The 18,414-nt window shown below is 56.8% G+C and overlaps 1 protein-coding gene across 3 annotated transcripts; it reads left to right on the top strand.

Annotated features, from left to right (window-relative positions):
* Positions 1-1,308: 1,308 nt before the first annotated feature.
* SLC30A3 (solute carrier family 30 member 3) lies at positions 1,309-9,478 on the top strand. Of its 3 annotated transcripts, none has more exons than XM_004582673.3 (8): positions 1,309-1,577; positions 4,773-4,954; positions 5,931-6,077; positions 6,185-6,338; positions 6,841-7,039; positions 7,210-7,315; positions 7,552-7,686; positions 8,598-9,478. In XM_004582673.3, the coding sequence occupies exons 1-8, from the start codon at positions 1,483-1,485 to the stop codon at positions 8,744-8,746; spliced, it is 1,167 nt and encodes a 388-aa protein (XP_004582730.1). In that variant the 5' UTR covers positions 1,309-1,482; the 3' UTR covers positions 8,747-9,478. The 3 variants fall into 3 exon arrangements, with proteins under 3 accessions (XP_004582730.1, XP_058524139.1, XP_058524138.1); XM_058668156.1 differs by having other exon boundaries at positions 1,325-1,527; XM_058668155.1 differs by having other exon boundaries at positions 1,350-1,577; positions 8,564-8,747.
* Positions 9,479-18,414: the final 8,936 nt, after the last annotated feature.

An 18,414-nucleotide genomic window follows, 5' to 3' on the forward strand; every position in this document is an offset into this window, starting at 1 on the left:
CGCAGACCCTGCCTGGCACCACGAGGTCCCTCGCACCTGCCGCCCGCGAACCTTGGCCCTGGCTCAGCTGAGCTCTCCCCCGCCCGAAGCAGCCAGCCTGCTTGCCTAATCCGTTTAAGCCTCACCTCCTCCGCGAAGCTCTCCCGGGTTCCCCATCACTTTCCAACCACTCTTTCTGGCACTTGCTTCCTTCCCCCTTCCCCACTTTTTTTTCTTCTGGAAGTGCGCATGCGAGTCCCATTGTTTGGAACAACAGTGTCTAGGGTATGTGCCTATTCCCAGAACCCTGAGTCCAGGACACCCAGCGTGTTCTGAAGGATGCGGTTGACGGATTTCCTTCCCTTGGCTCTCTAACCACTCCCACCCTCCACGCTTCCCCAGGCCGCTCTCTTTCTCCCCTCCTCCCACGGGCCCTCCTCTTCACAGACTGTCACAATTTAGATGTACAATCCAGTCCTCACCCGCTTCATTCCACAGTAGCGGCAGGTGCTGGAAGTAGGCAGCTTCCACTCCAGGCTCGGCCTCTGACTCTGCTGTAAGTCCCTCCGTGCCTGGGCAGTACGGGAGGCAGAACAAGGTGGCTCCAGGCCCCGAGGGAAAGGTACTGCAGGTGCGTGCCTGCCTCAGGACAGGACGAGGAGGGGACGGGCTTATACTGCCCACCCTTACTTCACAGGCCACCACGCCTCGTTCTCCTCTTCCCTGGGACTCAGTTTACTCATCCAGAAAGTAGAAGTAATGATGGATCAAAGGAAAGTAGGAAGCCTACTGTCGCTCAAGTCCTTGTATAAAAATAAACGATCATTGGCGGCACAGCGCTTGGCAGCCTACTCCGCTGGTGAATTCCTACCCCAGTCTCGACAGAGGCCTTTCTGCACGAGTCGCTGGAGTGCTCCAGGACGGGTCACCGCTCGTGGTCACAATCTCTCTGGTTTTGTCCCGAGGTCGAGGGCCCGCACCTGCTTCTGCCTCCACTTGGAGGCTGAGCCCTCGAGGGGCTTGGGTAGCGGGGCGACGCCCCCGCGCGGGCGTGCAGAAGTGGGTGTTCCTCGGACCACGGCTGGAGAGAGGGAGGGAGGGCCCGGTCTGGAGAAGTCCCCCTTTGCACCAGGGAGGGTTAGGGTGGCAGGCTGGGGAAGGGTCTGGGATGGGCGGGGCTCGGAGCGGGGCTAGAACCCCGCTGGCGGGGCGCTCCCCCTCCCCGCACTGGGAAATGGGGCTTGGGCCCCGGGGGCGGGGCTTGGGCGTGGGGGGGCTGGGGGCGGGGCTTGGGGAGCTCGCCCCACGCGGGGCGGGGCTCGGGCGGCCGCGGGACCTGCGGTTCGGAATCCGCGCGCCCCACTCGCCGCAGTTCCCTCCACTCGGTGGCCCCGCGGCCCTGCGGGGAGTACCGGGGCGGCGGGCCGCTGAGACAGGGCGCGGGGCCAGCCCCGCCAGAGACGCCCTCGGCGGGGCCCGGACGGTCGCGGCAGCAGGAGGGACATGGAGCCCTCTCCGGCGGCGGGGGGCTCGGAGACCACTCGCCTGGTGAGCTCGCGGGAGCGTGGCGGCGCGGGCGGCGGCCTACGCCTGAAGAGGTAGGGCAGCCCAGGGCGCCACCCTCGCATCCCACTGTTTCGTTGTCTCCCTCTGGTGCGGGACCCCGCTGGCCGCCTGGGCGCTCCGCAGCTCCCCTGGATCCCCTCCGAGGGGCTCTGTCTCCTCCGGCCAATGGGAGCACTGGGTCCCGACCCCCGGTCTGTTCCCTTCCAGCCCTCGGACTCACAGGGAACGACTATCACTCCGTCGGACCGGAGCCGTGCCGGCTGCCCCGATGTCCGCATTGCCTGGCCCTGGCGCGGGCGCATCTTGCCGCCGAGGCCCCGGGACCCTTCTCAGCACGCGCCGGGGCTCCCGGCGCCCCTTCCAGCTGCAGCCAGCTGTGGGCACCTGGGCCCGGGGGGGGGCCCGGCTCGGTCGCGAGTCCTGCGGGCGCCCGGGAGGCGGTGGCAGCACAGAGGCTTGGGGGCGGCGGGGAAGGAGCAGGTGCGATCTGGGCGGCGGGGGGTATTCCCGGCTTCGCACAGACGGGGCCGGGGGCGGCGAGGTGTGAAATGAGGCGCGAGCGGCAGGGACAGCGGGCCGGGGGCGGCCGCAGAACCGCCCGCGCACCGGGCCAGCCGCCCTGCCCCTCGGAGCTGCCGTGCGGGGTGCCGCCTGCCACAAACCGACCGAGGGCCACTTCCACTGGCCATTTTGTCTGTGGGCCGACCTTCTGTGTGTCTGCTGGATTTGGCAGGGTCTCCAGCTTGTTCTCTTTCCCGTCTCTCCCAATCTTCCCGTTTGTCTCGCCGCCCCTGTCCCTTTGTGTCTGACACGGTGCTTGTGCGTGGATTTCGTCCTGTAGGTGGGTGGGGGCCTTAAACCTAAGGGCCTAGGGTGAGGGGAAAGTGGGGAGAGCTGGACGAGGGAGGGAATTGTGCTTCCCGCAGGGGACTGCAGAGGTGGGCAGCTGCCGGTACTGGCGTACCCGGGCCCCAGGTCTCTTCCCTTTATCCATCCATCAGCTTCTTCCCTTCCCACATCACCCCTCTCCCCTCACCGGGTATTGTTTATTTTCTGGGAGGGCCTCAAAGGCCAGAGACAGAGGAGGCTGCCTTTCCTCCTCTCTAAACAGAATGCCACCCCACACCACCACACACCCACATACCACCACCACCTCCAAGCCTTCTCCAGTGCGCCCCATTTATGCAGAGGAAAGGGGCAGCCTGTTGATGGGTGGCTACCTGAGTGCCTGGCTGGGCTGCTCCTGTAGGGCCAGAGCCGGCATCTTGCCCATTTCCTACCCAGAGTCACCCAGCCTGCTTGCTCAGGAGCCCCACATCCCGGATTCCCCCCAGTCCGTGTCCGTTCTCATATGACCATTAGTCACTCCATCCTGCAGCATTTTCTGAAAGAGGCTCTCCCTGACACCCTGCCCCTCCACTGAAGCTGTCTGCAGGGAGCCTCTGGCCTGGGACTCTGTATCTCCTCTCAGCTCTGCCACCATAGCAAGGTCACCCAAGGGCTGGGGAGCTGGGTGTTGAATTCATCCCAGTGTCTGCCTTTGTGTCCCTTGGAGCCACATCATTTCCTCTGCTCCTCAGCCTTTCCTCCTAAGCCTCACACGGAAACCCACGCTGCAGACCTGCTGGTTGCTGTTTCCCCGGGTCTGGAGCATGGCCTCGTCTCTGTGCATACATCTTCTCTGTCAAGTTCTCCTGTCCCTGTTAGAGTTGGTCACTGCTGGTCCTGTGCCCCGGAGTCCTTTGTTCAGAGCCGCCCCTGCGTCAGCCTCCCCCTGGTAGGCCATTGTTGGTCGCACCTCTGTCTTCCCCCATGGACCAGGCTGCATTGTGTCTGCACTGCCTGCCATGCCTCATTGGACGAGCAGGGCAGGCTCATGGCCCAGCTCCTCTGGAAGCACATCTGGAATGATACATGCCCAATTCTAAGTCCTGGAATGGGGGGCAAGTGGTGGGAGGGGTGTTGAAATTCAAGAAATGAGCCCACCTACCAGCACTTGTGTTTTCCCTACTCACCTGGCTGGCAGCTTTCTTTAGCAAAAGGGCCCCATGCACCCATCCTCACTGTGCCACGGCACTCCCATGGATAGCCCGAGCCATCGCTTTCAACCCTTGGGCATTCTTGTCACACCCCCAGGAGTATTTCAAACTATGTGGGCCCTTTCTTCTGCCAAAGAGCCTGTCTTTGCTGGGGCTCAAGTTAGACAGTTGTGAGGGTGAGAACTGGGCCAGAATGGACTTAAAACAAATTCAGGCAGCAGGGCTCCCCCCGGTGAGGCTCCAGTCTCATTCACCAGGAGTGGCTTAGAGTAGCAGGCAGTTGAGGTGGTAGCTGCTGGTATTTATGGTCAGACACAGGTGGAACTGGACTCCAAGGCCAGTGTTCCTCCCACTGTCATCCCCAGCTAGGAGGCTGCCCTCCATCCCGTTCCCCATGATGACTCCAGTGCTGGAATCTGACCAGTTCTCTATGCAGGAATCTTAGCTGTCCTTGGTTCTACTATTTTACTCACGACCAAAGGGCCACATGTCTAGAAAGGAAGAGAGCCTTGAGCAGACGCTCACCAAAGCCAAGGTCATGTGTCAAGCTTCACGTGCTTTCCTCAGCACCTGCCCTTGGCACTGTATCTGGCACATCCACCTGCTTTTTACCAAAGCCCTTCAGGTTCCTCAACCTCCTGCTCCTGGTCCCTTGTCCACTCTGATCCCTGCCATCCTTGATGGAATGCAGCACCAAGCCCTGAGAGCCCCAGCACTGCCCTGATGGCCAGGGCCACCCTCGGCCCTACGTCAGAGGATAGGGGCACACATTTGTCTTGCTCTCCCAGAGCTCCCAGACTCGAAGAGGATGTGCTGCTCAGTGTGTGGCTGCAGTGGTACTTGTCGTGGGATTCTCCAGGTGGGGTTACAGCTAGCCCGTGGGCTCCCTCGGTCCTCCCTCTCTCGGAGCCTCACACTCCTCCTCCATTGAATGTCTGGCTGGCCCGGCTCTGACATACTTTCCAGCTGTGAGGTGCTCTGGCCCTGTGTGCGGAAGGAGGGGGGAAACTGCCCCCAATGTCCCGTGTAGGATCTCTGTCAGCTCCTACGTGGAACTAGGCCTTGGGAAGGATGTGAGAGTCATTATGTGGTGCTGAGGCCGGTCCCGGGGGAGACTGAGTCTCAGGGAGTGAGCAGGCCAGCCTGGGGACCAGGTGCCTCCAAGCTGAGCCAAGCTGCCTGCCCCAGTCTCTTCACAGAGCCCTCTGAGGGCCTCCCTGAGGAGTCCAAGTCTGAGGAGATGGCCTTCCATCACTGCCATAGGGACCTGGGGCCGCCACCGGGCCTTACCTCAGAGAGGCTGCAGGCGCGGAGGCAGCTGTATGCTGCCTGTGCTGTGTGCTTCGTCTTCATGGCTGGTGAGGTGGTTGGTAAGTCAGCCCTGCCCTCATGGTGCTTGCATCAGCCCCTCAGGCATTCCTGGGTGGAGATGTTGGAGGCCTAGGCCTCACGCAGTGAGGGATAGAACATGAAGGCCTGGGCCAGAGCTGATATCTCTCTGTTAGCTGAGCTTCTATCTATCTATTTAAATTAATTTCAAAGGCAGAGGGGAAAGGGGAAAAGACCAAAAGGTCTTCCATATGTTGGTTCATTCCTCCAGATGGCTGAAGCCAGGAGCCAGGCCCTTCCGGGTCTCCCATGTGGGTGCAGGGGTCCAAGCATTTAGGCCATCATCTGCTTCTTTCCCAGGCTCATTAGCAGAGAGCTAGATCAAAGTGGAGCTAGCAGAGCTGGAACTGGTGCCCCTGTGGGATACAGATGCTGCAAGTGTCAGCTTTATTTGCTATGTGATAGTGCCAGCCCCCATTAACTGGTCTTTATTTATTAATTTCTTGAAGATTTGTTTATTTAACTTGAAAGAACTACAAAGAAAGAAAGGGAAAAACAGAGAAAGATCTTCTGTCTGCTGCGTCACTCCCCAAGTGGCTGCAATGGCTGGAGCTGAGCCAATCCGAAGCCAGGAGCCAGGAGCTTCTTCTGGGTCTCCACATGGATGTAGGGTCCCAAGGCTTTGGGCTGTCCGCCACTGCTTTCCCAGGCCACAGGCAGGAAACTGAATGAGAAATGGAGTAGTTGGGACTTGAACCAGTGCCTTATATGGGATCCCAGTGCCATAATGGAGGATTCACTTGCTATGCAGCTAGGCTGGCCCCAAATGGTCTTTTGAAAACACCATTTTCTGGTTAGTAAAATTAAGCATGTCACTATAGGCAAACTAAACAATATGGCTGAGTGAAAAAGGTGGAACCTGCCCATCGCCTGAGAGTGGCCCGTTCGCCTTTGTTTATCTGTCTACTGGTTCTCGTCCCTGCCTGTGCCATGCTATACACTGTGGCCCTCTTGCAGGTGGCTATTTGGCACACAGCCTGGCCATCATGACCGATGCGGCCCACCTGCTGGCGGACGTGGGCAGCATGATGGGCAGCCTCTTCTCCCTCTGGCTCTCCACCCGTCCAGCCACCCGCACCATGACCTTTGGCTGGCACCGCTCGGGTAAGGCACCTGCACGAGCTGCTGACTCCTCCTGTCTCTGTCATGCCAAGGGTCTGCTCCCCGGATCCTGAGCAGCTCTCTCACAGCTCCTCCACCCCCACCTGCAGAGACTCTGGGCGCCCTGGCCTCCGTGGTGTCCCTCTGGATAGTCACTGGCATCCTCCTGTACCTGGCTTTCGTCCGCCTGCTGCACAGCGACTACCACATCGAGGGGGGCGCCATGCTGCTGACAGCCAGCATCGCAGTTTGTGCCAATCTACTGTACGTGCCGGATGAAGCCACTGCCTGCCACTTGGGGCTCCAGGCCAGGGCTCTTCCCTACAGGGTGGCAAGCTGCCCTTCCTCCCAGACAGATGCAGACCCCCTGCTGTGCCAGCACCCAGGCTGGGCGTCTAGATCGTGCTTTCCAATATTTGCAGGGAGTCCCTTGAGTACCAGCCACTTAGACCAGGGCTGCTCCCCACTGAGCTCTCACTCCACCCCATGAGGGAGACTGTGTCACCCCTGGCTTTCTGTCAATGATGTGGCCTCTGCTAGAACACCAGGCCACTTGCTGACCTGAGCCATACAGCTCCTGATCTTACCCCATGGCACTGGCACCAAAACCATCTTCTTTCTTCCGGCTGCATTGTTTGCCTCTCTTGGACCTGCTTCTTTCTCCCTGTGCCTAGGGGAAATAGGTGGAGGAAGGGCTACCAGGGAGGGCAGAAGAGGCCAGGAGCGGCTGCCCACACCCAGCTGTTCTGCTTCTGCTCTCCTGCAGAATGGCCTTTGTGTTGCACCAGGCTGGCCCCCCACACAGCCATGGGTCCCGTGGGCCAGAGTATGCGCCCCTGGAGGAAGAGCCGGGGCAGCCACTTCCCCTGGGGAACACCAGCGTGAGAGCAGCCTTCGTGCACGTGCTGGGAGATCTCCTGCAGAGTCTGGGGGTACTGGCTGCCTCCATCCTCATCTACTTCAAGGTACTGTCTGTCTGAGGCCTGTCCCAGCCTGTCTGCCTGCAACTGCCACCTCCCCTCCCTCTCCCTCGCTCTTGCCTTTGTCTCTGTGTCCGGGACACCCCCAGGTTTTCCACTGCAGATCCCTGCTTGCTGAGTTTAAGGCTCCTGCTCTCTGCTGCTCTCTCCTGCAGCCTCAGTACAAGGTAGCTGACCCCATCAGCACCTTTCTCTTCTCCATCTGTGCTCTCGGCTCGACGGCACCCACCCTCCGAGATGTTCTCCGCATCCTCATGGAAGGTGAGTCCAAGGCCATGGTTTCCCACCCCGGGGCCTCTTGACCTCACTCTGGTCTCCCTAGAAAGTGAGCTCATGGTCCTGTTGCTGGAGGAAAGCTATAGGTGGAGGGGGATGGGAAGGGTTACAGTGAGTGGGCATAGCCAAGGGTGGGGAGTCTGGGGCAAGGCTGTCCCTGGGGGCAGGGCTGCCTGGGGAAGTGGGACTCTGGTGATAAGACCTGGGGCCGCTGCTTGCAGGTACTCCCCGTAGCATAGGGTTTGAACCTGTGCGGGATACGCTGCTGTCCGTGCCAGGAGTCCGGGCCACCCATGAACTGCACCTGTGGGCCCTGACGCTCACTCACCATGTTGCCTCAGCACACCTGGCCATCGGTGAGTTCACAGGGACCCCACTCCACCCCAACATGGGACAGTAGCTTGGCTTAGTAGGACTACTTTGGTCCTTCTCTATCTTTCTGTTTGTGTCAGACACACACACACACACACACACACACACAGGTTATAGGCCAGGAGGCCTGGGTACCATGTTCTTGGGTGCAGGGAGTTCCCCCTCTCTGAGGTAGTACAGGTAGTACAGGAGCCAGCAACCCTTTGAGAACCATCCATCTCCACAGGTCTGGTGATGGGGTGCCATGAGGTGAATTATGGCCCCTCGGTTTGGCGGGAACTGCCTGACTGTGGGAAAATGGTGATTATGAAGGCTGTATTGCAACTAGGAAAACTGTTTGTGGCATAACGCTGGGAGGAAAAGAAGAAAACCGAATCTAAAATGATACCCACATTACGATGCCACTGTTAAAATACACGTGGTGACTCATGAGCTGACAAAGGGTTTTTGAGTTTCTTCCAGATGCAAGAAGCAATCAGAGGCATACAGTTTGGATGCCAAAAATATAATCTGGAAGATATTTGCTGGTAACTCTGGAGGGGGAACAATGGGACAGAATATGTAACATCTGGATTGTCCTGAGCAGGCCAAAGGATGGCTGCTGACACCTCTAGCTGAATAGGAACACGGCAGGCAGGAAGAAAGACCAGCACAGTTCCCTGTGTTAGCAAGCCTGGCTGGGGGTAGGGTGTAGGGGGTGAGTCTCTCCTCACTGGGCTTGACAATTTGTGCTGTTCCTCCTACAATACAGAAAGGAAAGCAAGGTCCCCATTCATGCCTGGGCAGCCCCAAGCACGGGCCCCTTCCCTTGTCAGTCCTTATCTTGACTGCTGCCTGTTTCTGACTCCCCAACTCCCCCAGGGGACCCATGCTGCCTCTTATCACTCCCCCACAGACTCAGCGGCTGACCCCGAAGCTGTCCTGGCTGAAGCTTCGTCCAGGCTGCACTCCCGGTTTGGCTTCTCCAGCTGCACCCTGCAGGTGGAGCAGTACCGGCCAGAGATGGCCCACTGCCTGCGGTGCCGGGAGCCCCCACAAGCCTGAGCCATGGCCCCGCCCTTGTCCCCACCCCCCACTGCCAGGCCCAGACTCGGCCCCACCCCCAACCCCTGGACTCTCAGCACTCATCTCCCTGATTACGGAGAAGGAGGTTGAGCTGGGCCCATACCCCTTCCTCTCCGCCCTCCTTCCACCTGCCAAGCCCCCCCAGCCCTAGGCCCCAGCGGGCAAGACCAAAGTGTGTGTGTGTGTGTGTGTGTGTGTGAGCACTGTGGGGCCAGGCTGTGCAGCCAGGAGCAGTGCAGGAGGGTGGAGGAGTGTGGAAGGCCTGTGGTCCCCGCCCCCACCCTGCGCTGGCCTGGGGAGCCATGAGCTAGATGTGTAGTGTGTCTGTCTGCGTGGCAGGCTGGCCGGATGGCTGGGGCATCTGCCTGTGTGTGTGTGCTGTCTGTGTGCCTATGCCTAGGGGAGGCCAGCAGGGGCCCCCTCCCCACATGGCCCTCGCTCTGTCTATGCAGGGGTCCCCAAACCTGCACTTTGTTCCCATGTTCAAGCCTGTGGTTTTTGTCTCTGTGTCTGTGTGTGTTTTTTGGTGCTGTGGCCTGTGTATTTCTGTGCCTATGTGGCTATGCTCTGGTCTCAATGAGTGTGCTCTGTCCACGTGGCCCTTTGGGGAGCTCTGTACGTCCATCCCTCTGTCGGTGCTGTGCCCTTAGCCGTCCCAGAGAGGGGCGGCTCTGCTGAGGCTCCACCAATAAACTTGTGTCTCACTGTGTACTACAGCCTTTCTGGGTGCCCCAGTCTGCCATGCAAGGGGAAAAGCGAGTGTGTCGTTTGGCAGCCAATAGATGACTTGCGCCGGAATGACTCCTTGCCCTCAGCTGTCCACATCAGGGTGCAGGCTAAAACCCACAGGATCCCCTCCCCTTCTCAGCTGCCCAGCAGGAGCGAAACCCAGTCCTGGAGTCCAGGAGTCCCTCTGTGCCCTGGACTTGGTTGCAGGAGAGAGTTGGGAGATCAGGAGCCAGGTGTCTTTGAAAGTTGCTCTTGCTACAGGCTCCACTAGGTCAGGGTGCCCTTGGCCTGGCTGGGGTGGGGTGGGGTTGGAGCTGGGTCCCTTTGGGGGAGAGTGGTCACATCCCAGTGCCCATGTGGACTTGGTCTTCCAGCAGTGTGGTGCCAGCGGGTGGGGGTCCGCAGGCATACATGCCTGTGTGACACTTCAACCTCCCTGTCTCTTCAGAACCACATTCTCATTCAGGAATTGAGTGTTTTCTCTTTTAAAAGCCATCAGCCCTTTGTGCTTGGCATTCAGACTCAGTGCTCTGGAACAGCACCAGTTAACCGACCCTCCCCCTCCGTGCCCCCTCTCCATCCTTCCTCCTCCTCTTCCCCCATCTTCCAGCCCGGTTGCCATCATTCATTCATGAGTCCATGTTCATTTCTGTGCACCTTCCCTCTCCTGTGATAGAAATATCTTTATTAGAACATTGTTTGCTTGTTTTAAGAGTCCAACAAGGGAAATGTGTATGAAGCAGCAAGCAAATGCTCCCCCTGTCACCTGCTAACCGCAGGGTGATGTCTGTCCCCCATATCTCTGTGCACAGCCCACCACTTGGGCACAGTAACATGATAAGATCATTTCATCAGTGAGGTGTTGTCCTCTGTTTTTATGCCTCAACCATACCCTCTGACCAAACGTTGCCAGGTCAGTATGCAGAGACTGTCCAGGCTTTTGGACTGCTTGTCACTCGGCCCTCTTAGCTGTCCGGCTTGTCCAGGCCAGCCTGCTGAGCCCAGTTGGGCTGGCTGCAGCGAAGGCTGGGGGTCTGTACAGTCAGGCCCGTGGCAGGCCAAGACGCCCCAGCTGCTTGCCACGCTTTGCTAGTTCCTGACACTTTCTCATTTTCCGTCTCATTGATTACAGGCCCCAAGAGGCAGGGTGGGGGTGGGGTAGAGTGAGGAGTGGAGGAAGGGAGAGCAGGGTGAGGAGGGTGGTGATGGACGCCCCATGGGCAGCGTTAGCCATGGCTCTGTCCTATATGCTCACAAGAGAGAGGCCTCAGCGTGTGTTCAATCTGTTGACCACCAGCCTTGCAGCAGGAAGCTGAGGCCCAGAGAGGAAAAGGGACTTAAGTCATCCAGGGAGTGACGAATCGGGGCAGAGCCTAGCACTTACCCACAGCAGGGCCTTTTTTTTAAATGTAAGATTAATTCATGCATTTATGTATATATGTACGTATGTATTTCAGACAGTTACAGAGAAGGAGAGGATATCTTCCATATACTCATTCACTCCCCAAATGGCCACAATGGGTGGCCCTGGGCCAGTCTGAAGTCAGGAGCTTCATCGGGGGGTGCAGGGGTCCAAGCTCGTGGTCCATCCTCTGCTGCTTTCCCAAATGCATTAGCAGAGGGCTGGGTTGAAGTGGAACACGAGGGACTCAAACTAGCATCTACATGGGATGCTGGCACTGCAGGCAGATGATTAGCCAGCTACACTATGGCGCTTTGACGCTTGGAAGCTCTTGTCCATGCGCGTGTCACAATAAAGCTGAACTCGGCTTCTCTCCAGCACCTGCTGCACCATGTACTCAGTCCTGGGGGTTCTGGTCAAGCCACTTTGTTCTTGCTTTGCCTTGCACTAATAATACTGTGGTCTTAGCTCACCTCTGTGCATTTCAGCTTTCTTAAGGTAGAGCAGGTGTTTCATGATATGAGGGGAGCGACTGTACCTGGTATCTAGAGGTGGCTTTGGGGATGCTGGGGAGAGATTTCAGGGAAACAGGGAGCCAGCACTCTACAGGACAGGGACCAGCACTTAGTGAACCCACACTTGAGGCAGGGGGTTGTGAGGCAGTGATGCAAGGGCATCTTCCAGGTGGAAAACAGGATCCCTGTCACATGGGGTGGCAGTCCCTGGATCCTGTCCACAGGAGGCGCCAGGCCCCTGTCCCTTACTGCTGGTCTTCTCTGCCTACCTCAGGCATCGCTCTGAGTGACCGGGACAGGGCAGGCACGAGGAGCAGGAGTACTGTCCCATGGGAGCCTGGATGTTCCTTATCTACTCAGCAGCTTGTGTCCCTGTGCTGCCACCCGGCGCCTCCAAGCTGGTCCAGACAGAGGCAGAGCTGGTTGGGGGCAGGGAAGGGGGTGGGGCCAGCCAGTGAAGGGGAGGGGACAAAGCCAGCAGGAGGGAGGAAAGGGGAAGGGAGGGAAGGGTCCACTCACCCTTCATCTGGGCTTTTCCCCTCTTTCCGCAGCTGATGAATTGGGGAGACTGTGGCCAGGGCCAGAGGAGAAAAGAGAGTGTTAGGGCTGCAAATGCAGTGCGGCTGAGGGAGTGTTCAAAGGGACACCCGAGCCCCAGGACCAGTAAGAAAAGCCGGGAGAGATAGGAGGGTGTGGATTGCAGGCCCTGCTGTGGGAAATGGGACACGGGGTCCTGCCCTCCTCACAGCCTGTGGTGGGACAGCACCCAGTGCCAGAGGCGAAGGTGATGAGCCTGGTGGGGCAGAGGAGCAGTTGGCCAGCCCAACTCCCTCCTCTGGGAGTCAACGCTGCTCAGGCAGCTTCTAACTCCTGCCCCTGCTGGGATTGGTCCCACAGAGGGAGGCACCAAGGGTGTTCTGTTCTCTGAGGGCCGAGCAGCACCCTCCTGAGGCCTGGGCTGTGGTACCAGCTGCAGCAGGTCTGCCCCCAGGTAAAGACCCAACTTCCCTTTCCCAGCAGATCCTCCCCTACCCCTGCTATGGAAAACTGTACTTAGGGTCTCTCTAACTGAAGGACTCTTCACCTCCACTCTGGAAGCTCACAGGGTCCCCCATCTCCCTGGCCCGAATGCCCCAGGTCTGTCAGTAGTACCTCCTTGCAGCTGAGCAGTTCCCATGCCCCAGCTATGATCAAGACCCCTCAACATATGGGGTCCTGTTGTCAGGATAGCGAGGGGAGATGCATGGGCACAGTGGGCAGGGAGGAGGGTCTCTGCTTGCCAGGGCCCGTGCCTACTAAACCCCACTTCCTCTTCCAGCCTCTCTCTGTCCCTGCCTGTGTGCCCACTAGTGCTCCCCTCGCAGGCAACCTCCACTCTGGCTGCATCATCCTGAGGCATCCCACTGCATCCTCCAGTTCCTTTTGACCCAAAAGTTGTGGACTGTCAGTCTTACAAAGATTGTAAAAAACCTAGGGAAGAAACACAAGGGACCCAAACCCAGAGAACAGGAAAGACAAGAAAGGATACTTGAACAGGCAGCTCCAGCACAGCATTAGCAAACTCTGTGTCCCTGACCACCAAGTCTGCACACTCTACCCCATCCCCCAACCTGCTGGGCGTGGCCTGCCCTCCCAGGACTTCCGGGAGGTACAGGGGTTGGGGGAGCCTACCCTGTGAGGGCGTACTTCTTGCCTCTGTGACCGCCCGGGTCAAGCTCACCAGCTGGCATTGAGCAGTTTGCTGGTTTGGATTGGACAGAAGGACCTTGGGCAGATGGACGTGGGCCTGGTTGCCTGCCCTTAACTGTCGGGTCAGTACAAAGCCCAGAAATACCCTCCTTGTGCCCTTCAATGGGCCCAGAAGCCAGCCTCTGAGAGGCTGATGCATTTGGTAGTGTGGTCGGCGAGGCTTCTGGGGGAGGATGCCACCTTGGAAAACTGCTACAACAGGAGCTACCTTGCAATACCCTACTCCCATGACACCTTCGTAATGGTGGCTCACAGCACCTGCTAAGAATCACAGCAAACCAAATCCATCATCCCCCAGCCTCTGGTCTACCTTCCTCAGCCTCCATTCTCCTCATACCCTGACTCATCCTTGGTATCGGGTCACATCCATTCCTCTCTGTCAATGCAGATCCTCCTCAGCCGCAGCCGCACCTACTGCTGCAGCCCCAGCTGGCTTCCCAGGTGCTGGAACACTCCTCCCCATCTCCCAGGCCTCCCAACCGATGCTCATCCCCGAGCCCTGGCTCACCCACACCACTCAAGCTTATGTCCTCCCACTGTCTAGGACATTGTCACAGAATTACAGGCACCTGTCACTTTAACACTGGGAACCTCCAACCCCACCCTCCCTAATGTGCATCACCCTGCTCTCTCTTCCATTCTCTCATGGAATGAACAGAAACAAACAAGCTTTGATTTCTTGTTCATGGGTACACTTGTTAGCAGTGAGTGGTTCAGAGAGCTGGTTGTAGCCAGTTAATGATCACAGGCAGGAGCAGAGCTCAGATGCCCAGATTCTAAGGGGACTGTGTATTTTGAGGGAAAGGGGAAGACGGTGAAGGGTTGGGGGTAAATAGTTCTGCAGTGACGCTAAGCAGTGCCATGTGACCTCTTCCACATAAAGTGTGGGGTGGGGGGGAAGGGGAAGTAGAATTGAAATAAAGATTCAGGCCAGCACCATGACATAGTAGGCTAAGCCTCTGCCTGCAGCGTCGGTATCCCACATGGGTGCTGGTTTGTGTCCTGGCACCTGCACTTTCAATCCAGCTTCCTACCTGTGGCCAGGAAAAGCAACAGAGGATGACTCAGGTTCCTGTACCCACATGGGAGATCTGAAAGAAGCTCCCAGCTCTGGATCAGCTCAGCTCCAGCCATTGAGGCCATTTTGGAAGTGAACCAGCAGATGGAGCAGCTCTCTGTCTCTCCTCTCTGTGTGACTCTCCCTTTCAAATAAAACTAAATCTTAAAAAAAAAAAAAGGTTCATCTAAAAATAATGTGAGAAAGAATGCTACTATTTGCCAAGTGCTGGGAACAGTGCTTGGCACATACTCGAGCTGCTGCTTTTTTTTTTCCCTTAAAGAAATAGATCAAGGGATGGAGGCCAATGCAATGACTCAACTGGCTAATCCTCCACTTTCTTTCTTTTTAAAAAAGATTTGCTTATTTTTGTTGCAAAATCAGATATACAGAGAGGAGGAGAGACAGAGAGGAAGATCTTCCATCCGTTGATTCGCTCCCCAAGTGACTGCAAAGGCTGGAGCTATGCCAATCCGAAGCCAGGAGCCAGGAACTTCTTCCAAGTCTCCATGTGGGTGCAGGTTCCAAGGCTTTGGGCCGTCCTCAACTGCTTTCCCAGGCCACAAGCAGGGAGTTGGATGGGAAATGGAGCTGCCGGGATTAAAGCCAGCACCCATATGGGATCCTGGCGCGTTCAAGGTGAGGACTTTGGCTGTTAGGTCACCATGCTGGACCCTAATGCTCCGCTTTCAAGAGCTGGGATCCCATATGGGTGGGTACCAGTGCATGTCCTGGTTGCTCCACTTCCCATCCAGCTCCCTGCTTGTGGCCTGGGAAAACAGTGGAGGACGGCCCAAGTCCTTGGGACCCTGTACCTATGTGGGAGATACAGAAGAAACTCCTGGACCCTAGCTTCAGATTGGCTCAGTCCCGGTCATTGCAGACTTGGGGAGTAAACCAGTGAATAGAAGATCTTTCTCTCTGTCCTCTCTGTAAATTTGTCTTTCCAATAAAAATAAATAAATCCTTTTAAAAAAAAGATCAAATCTCTTGCCACTGTTAGGAGAAAAGGAGATCAGAAAACTCAAGCAGGGAGCTGGATGGGAAGTGGAGCAGCTGGGACAGGAACTGGTGCACATATGGAATTCGGGTGCTTGTAAGGGGAGGATTAGTCAGTCATTGAGCCATCATGCTGGCCTCAGAAAACTCACTTTTTTTTTTTTTTTAAGATTTATTCATTTTATTACAGCCAGATATACACAGAGGAGGAGAGACAGAGAGGAAGATCTTCCGTCCGATGATTCACTCCCCAAGTGAGCCGCGACAGGCCGATGCGCGCTGATCCGAAGCCGGGAACTTGGAACCTCTTCCAGGTCTCCCACATGGGTGCAGGGTCCCAATGCATTGGGCCGTCCTCAACTGCTTTCCCAGGCCACAAGCAGGGAGCTGGATGGGAAGTGGAGCTGCCGGGATAAGAACCGGCGCCCATATGGGATCCCAGGGCTTTCAAGGCGAGGACTTTAGCCACTAGGCCACCATGCCGGGCCCAGAAAACTCACTTTTTATACTTAACAACCATCACACAGAACACAGGAAGTTGTCTCAGTGCTTGTGGAACAGGCTCAGATACTGGTATTTTGTCTTACTAAAAGGGATTTTCAGGGTCCAGCGTGATAGTCTAGCGACTAAAGTCCTCACATTGAATGTGCCTGGATCCCATGCGGGTATCAGTTCTAACCCTAGCAGCTTCATTTCCCATCCAGCTCCCTGCTTGTGGTCTGGGAGAGCAATTGAGGACAGCCCAAGGTCTTGGGACCCTGCACCTACGTGGGAGACCTGGAAGAAGCTCCTGGCTTCAGATAATCACAGCTCTGGACGTTGCAGTCACTTGGAGAGTGAATCAACGGATGGAAGACCTTCTCTGTTTCTCCCCCTCTCTGTATGTCTGACTTTACAATAAAAATAAATTAAAAATAATTCTTCTTCAAAAAAAGGTGGGGGTTGCTTCTTAGATAGCAGGGAGTGAGTGCCTTGCCTTGCATCCACTGTTCATTCCAGAAATTCCATGACTGGTCGTAGCCAGGCTGAAGCCAGCAACTGGGAGCTTCTTCCATGTCTCCTTCATGTACACAGGGACATCTTGCACTGATGTTCCCACAAACAACAGCCAGGGCAGAGCCAAGCTGAATTTAATCTGGGTTTCCCATGTGCATGACAGGAGCCCAAGTCACTTGAGCCATCACCTGCTGCCTCCCAGGCCATCCATCAGCAGGAAGCTGGAATTGGTAGCAGAGCCAAGATTGGACCCCAAACGCTCTGCTATGGGATGTGGGCGTCCTGAGCAGTGACTTAATCGCTGAACCAAATGGCTGCCCCGCTTCATTTCATTCCCCCACGTAATAATCTAATTTCTGGTTGTAGGGGAAAGTTGATTCAACTTGGCGCTATGTTGTGATGAGGCGCGCCAGAGAAAGGATCAGGGCAGGAACACCTCCCACCACTTTACAGGCGAGAACGCTTGGCTGCTGGCAGCCGCCACCGCGTGCGGCACTGCGGGACGAGGCTGAGTCCTGCGGGCATCTGTGTGTGACAGACACCCAAGTACGCACTTGGGAAAATAATCCCCGACACGTTCCCGGAGTGCAGGCAGGGAATCCACAGCTCTGGAGAGAAGTGCTCCGTAAATGCCAATCTAGTTTCCAGCCCAAGGAAGCCCTCCAGTCTGGGAGATGAGACGAGCCAGGCTCAGGGCTAACAGCCCACAAGAGGATCACTTTCCTGGAGGAGCCCCACCCTCTCCATGCAGTGCTTGTAATGATAAGCGAATATTTCTTTAGACTCTGTCCAGACCCTGGGGTCTGACACCCAACCTGAGTAAGAGCGGGAGGGTCCTGCGTTGTGGTTTGAGTGATGCTGCTGCCACCTGTGATGCCTGCATCCTTAATGGATGCTGCTGGTTCATGGTTCGTGTCCCAGCCGTTCCACTTCCAACCCAGCTCCCTGCTAATAAACTTGGGAAGGCAGCTGAGGATGGCCCAAGGCCTTGGGCCCCTAAACCCATACAGAGGACAGGGAGGAAGCTCCAGGCTCCTGGCTTTGGTCTGGCCCAGCCCTAGCCATTGCACCCACTGGGGAGTGAGCCAGTAGATAGAAGACCTCTCTCTTGGCAACACTTTCCCATTGGTTTTGGGTGCCCTTAGAGCCAGAAATAACCATTCCTTGTGCATTTTTAGGAAACATGAGTTTGACGCCAAGCAGGGGCATGGGCGTGTCTAAGGAACCGCCTGGACTTCTGAGAGGAGCTCATTCATCGGACAGCCATCAGGCTGACCTGAGGTGAGAACACATGTGCAGAGTTCATTAGTCCAGACTTTCACAAGGAGCAGTCCTTCTCCTACCATGGCTACAGCTCCTTGGGAGAAGTGCTTCCAGCTCAGCAGGGCTGGAGCAGTGCGAACCACTGTGGACCACCGTGGACCACCAGGGAGCAACTGAAGCCACAGATGTCACCAGAAGCTTTTGACCTATAAAGAATATTCTTGTTGTTCTTAAGACTCCTTTCGCACCTAGTGCTTTGCACCCAGTAGGCACCAAGTTCAAGTTGGTTGGAGGAAGTCACGAAGTTGTTCCAGAGCTGCTGAAGACCATGGAGTAAAGAGCTGCTTTATCTAAAAGGCAAACGAACAGAGAAATCTTCTATCTGCAGATTCACACCCTGATGTGTCCACAATAGCTAGAGCTGGGCCAGGTGGAAGCCAGAACTCCATCTGGGTCTGTCACATGGGTGGCAAGAACCCAGACATGGGTCATCATGTGCTGCCTTTCCAGGCACTTTAGCAGCAAGCTGGACTGGATGCAGAGGCAGGACGTAATCCTTGGAACTATGTTAAGGGACACAGGTGTCCCAGTTGGCACTTCACCGCACTGTGCCCACAGGGTGAGGTTGTGAGGATACAATGGATAGCAGAGGAAGAGGTTAGGGTGGGGGCCTGGGGCTAAAGAACCTGCATGCTGGACCTGGGTGCTCAGCCTTCCTTTCACTGTGACCCACATGGCTCTTGAAGGGGGCAACACCACCAGTCAGGACTCTGAGTGCAGCTTAATTGAGGGAGGGAGGAGGGCTGGATGCCAGCCAGTCCCCAGGAGGGCTGTGACCTATGTGTCACATAGCACTACGGCATTCCTGCTGAGTCCTGGGAGATGTGACGGGCCTGGCTGCTCAGTTCTGGCCCCGGGACACTGTGCCTGTTTTCAA

The sequence above is a fragment of the Ochotona princeps genome, chromosome 8, assembly GCF_030435755.1.
Source record: "Ochotona princeps isolate mOchPri1 chromosome 8, mOchPri1.hap1, whole genome shotgun sequence".
Classification (NCBI taxonomy): domain Eukaryota; kingdom Metazoa; phylum Chordata; class Mammalia; order Lagomorpha; family Ochotonidae; genus Ochotona; species Ochotona princeps.

Bases quoted from the DNA above. Each gene is read 5' to 3' on its own strand.
- SLC30A3 (XM_004582673.3), top strand. From the start codon at position 1,483: ATGGAGCCCTCTCCGGCGGCGGGGGGCTCGGAGACCACTCGCCTGGTG. The intron at 1,578-4,772 runs GTAGGGCAGCCC...TGCCTGCCCCAG, and splicing joins GGCGGCCTACGCCTGAAGAG to TCTCTTCACAGAGCCCTCTG. The intron at 4,955-5,930 runs GTAAGTCAGCCC...GCCCTCTTGCAG, and splicing joins CATGGCTGGTGAGGTGGTTG to GTGGCTATTTGGCACACAGC.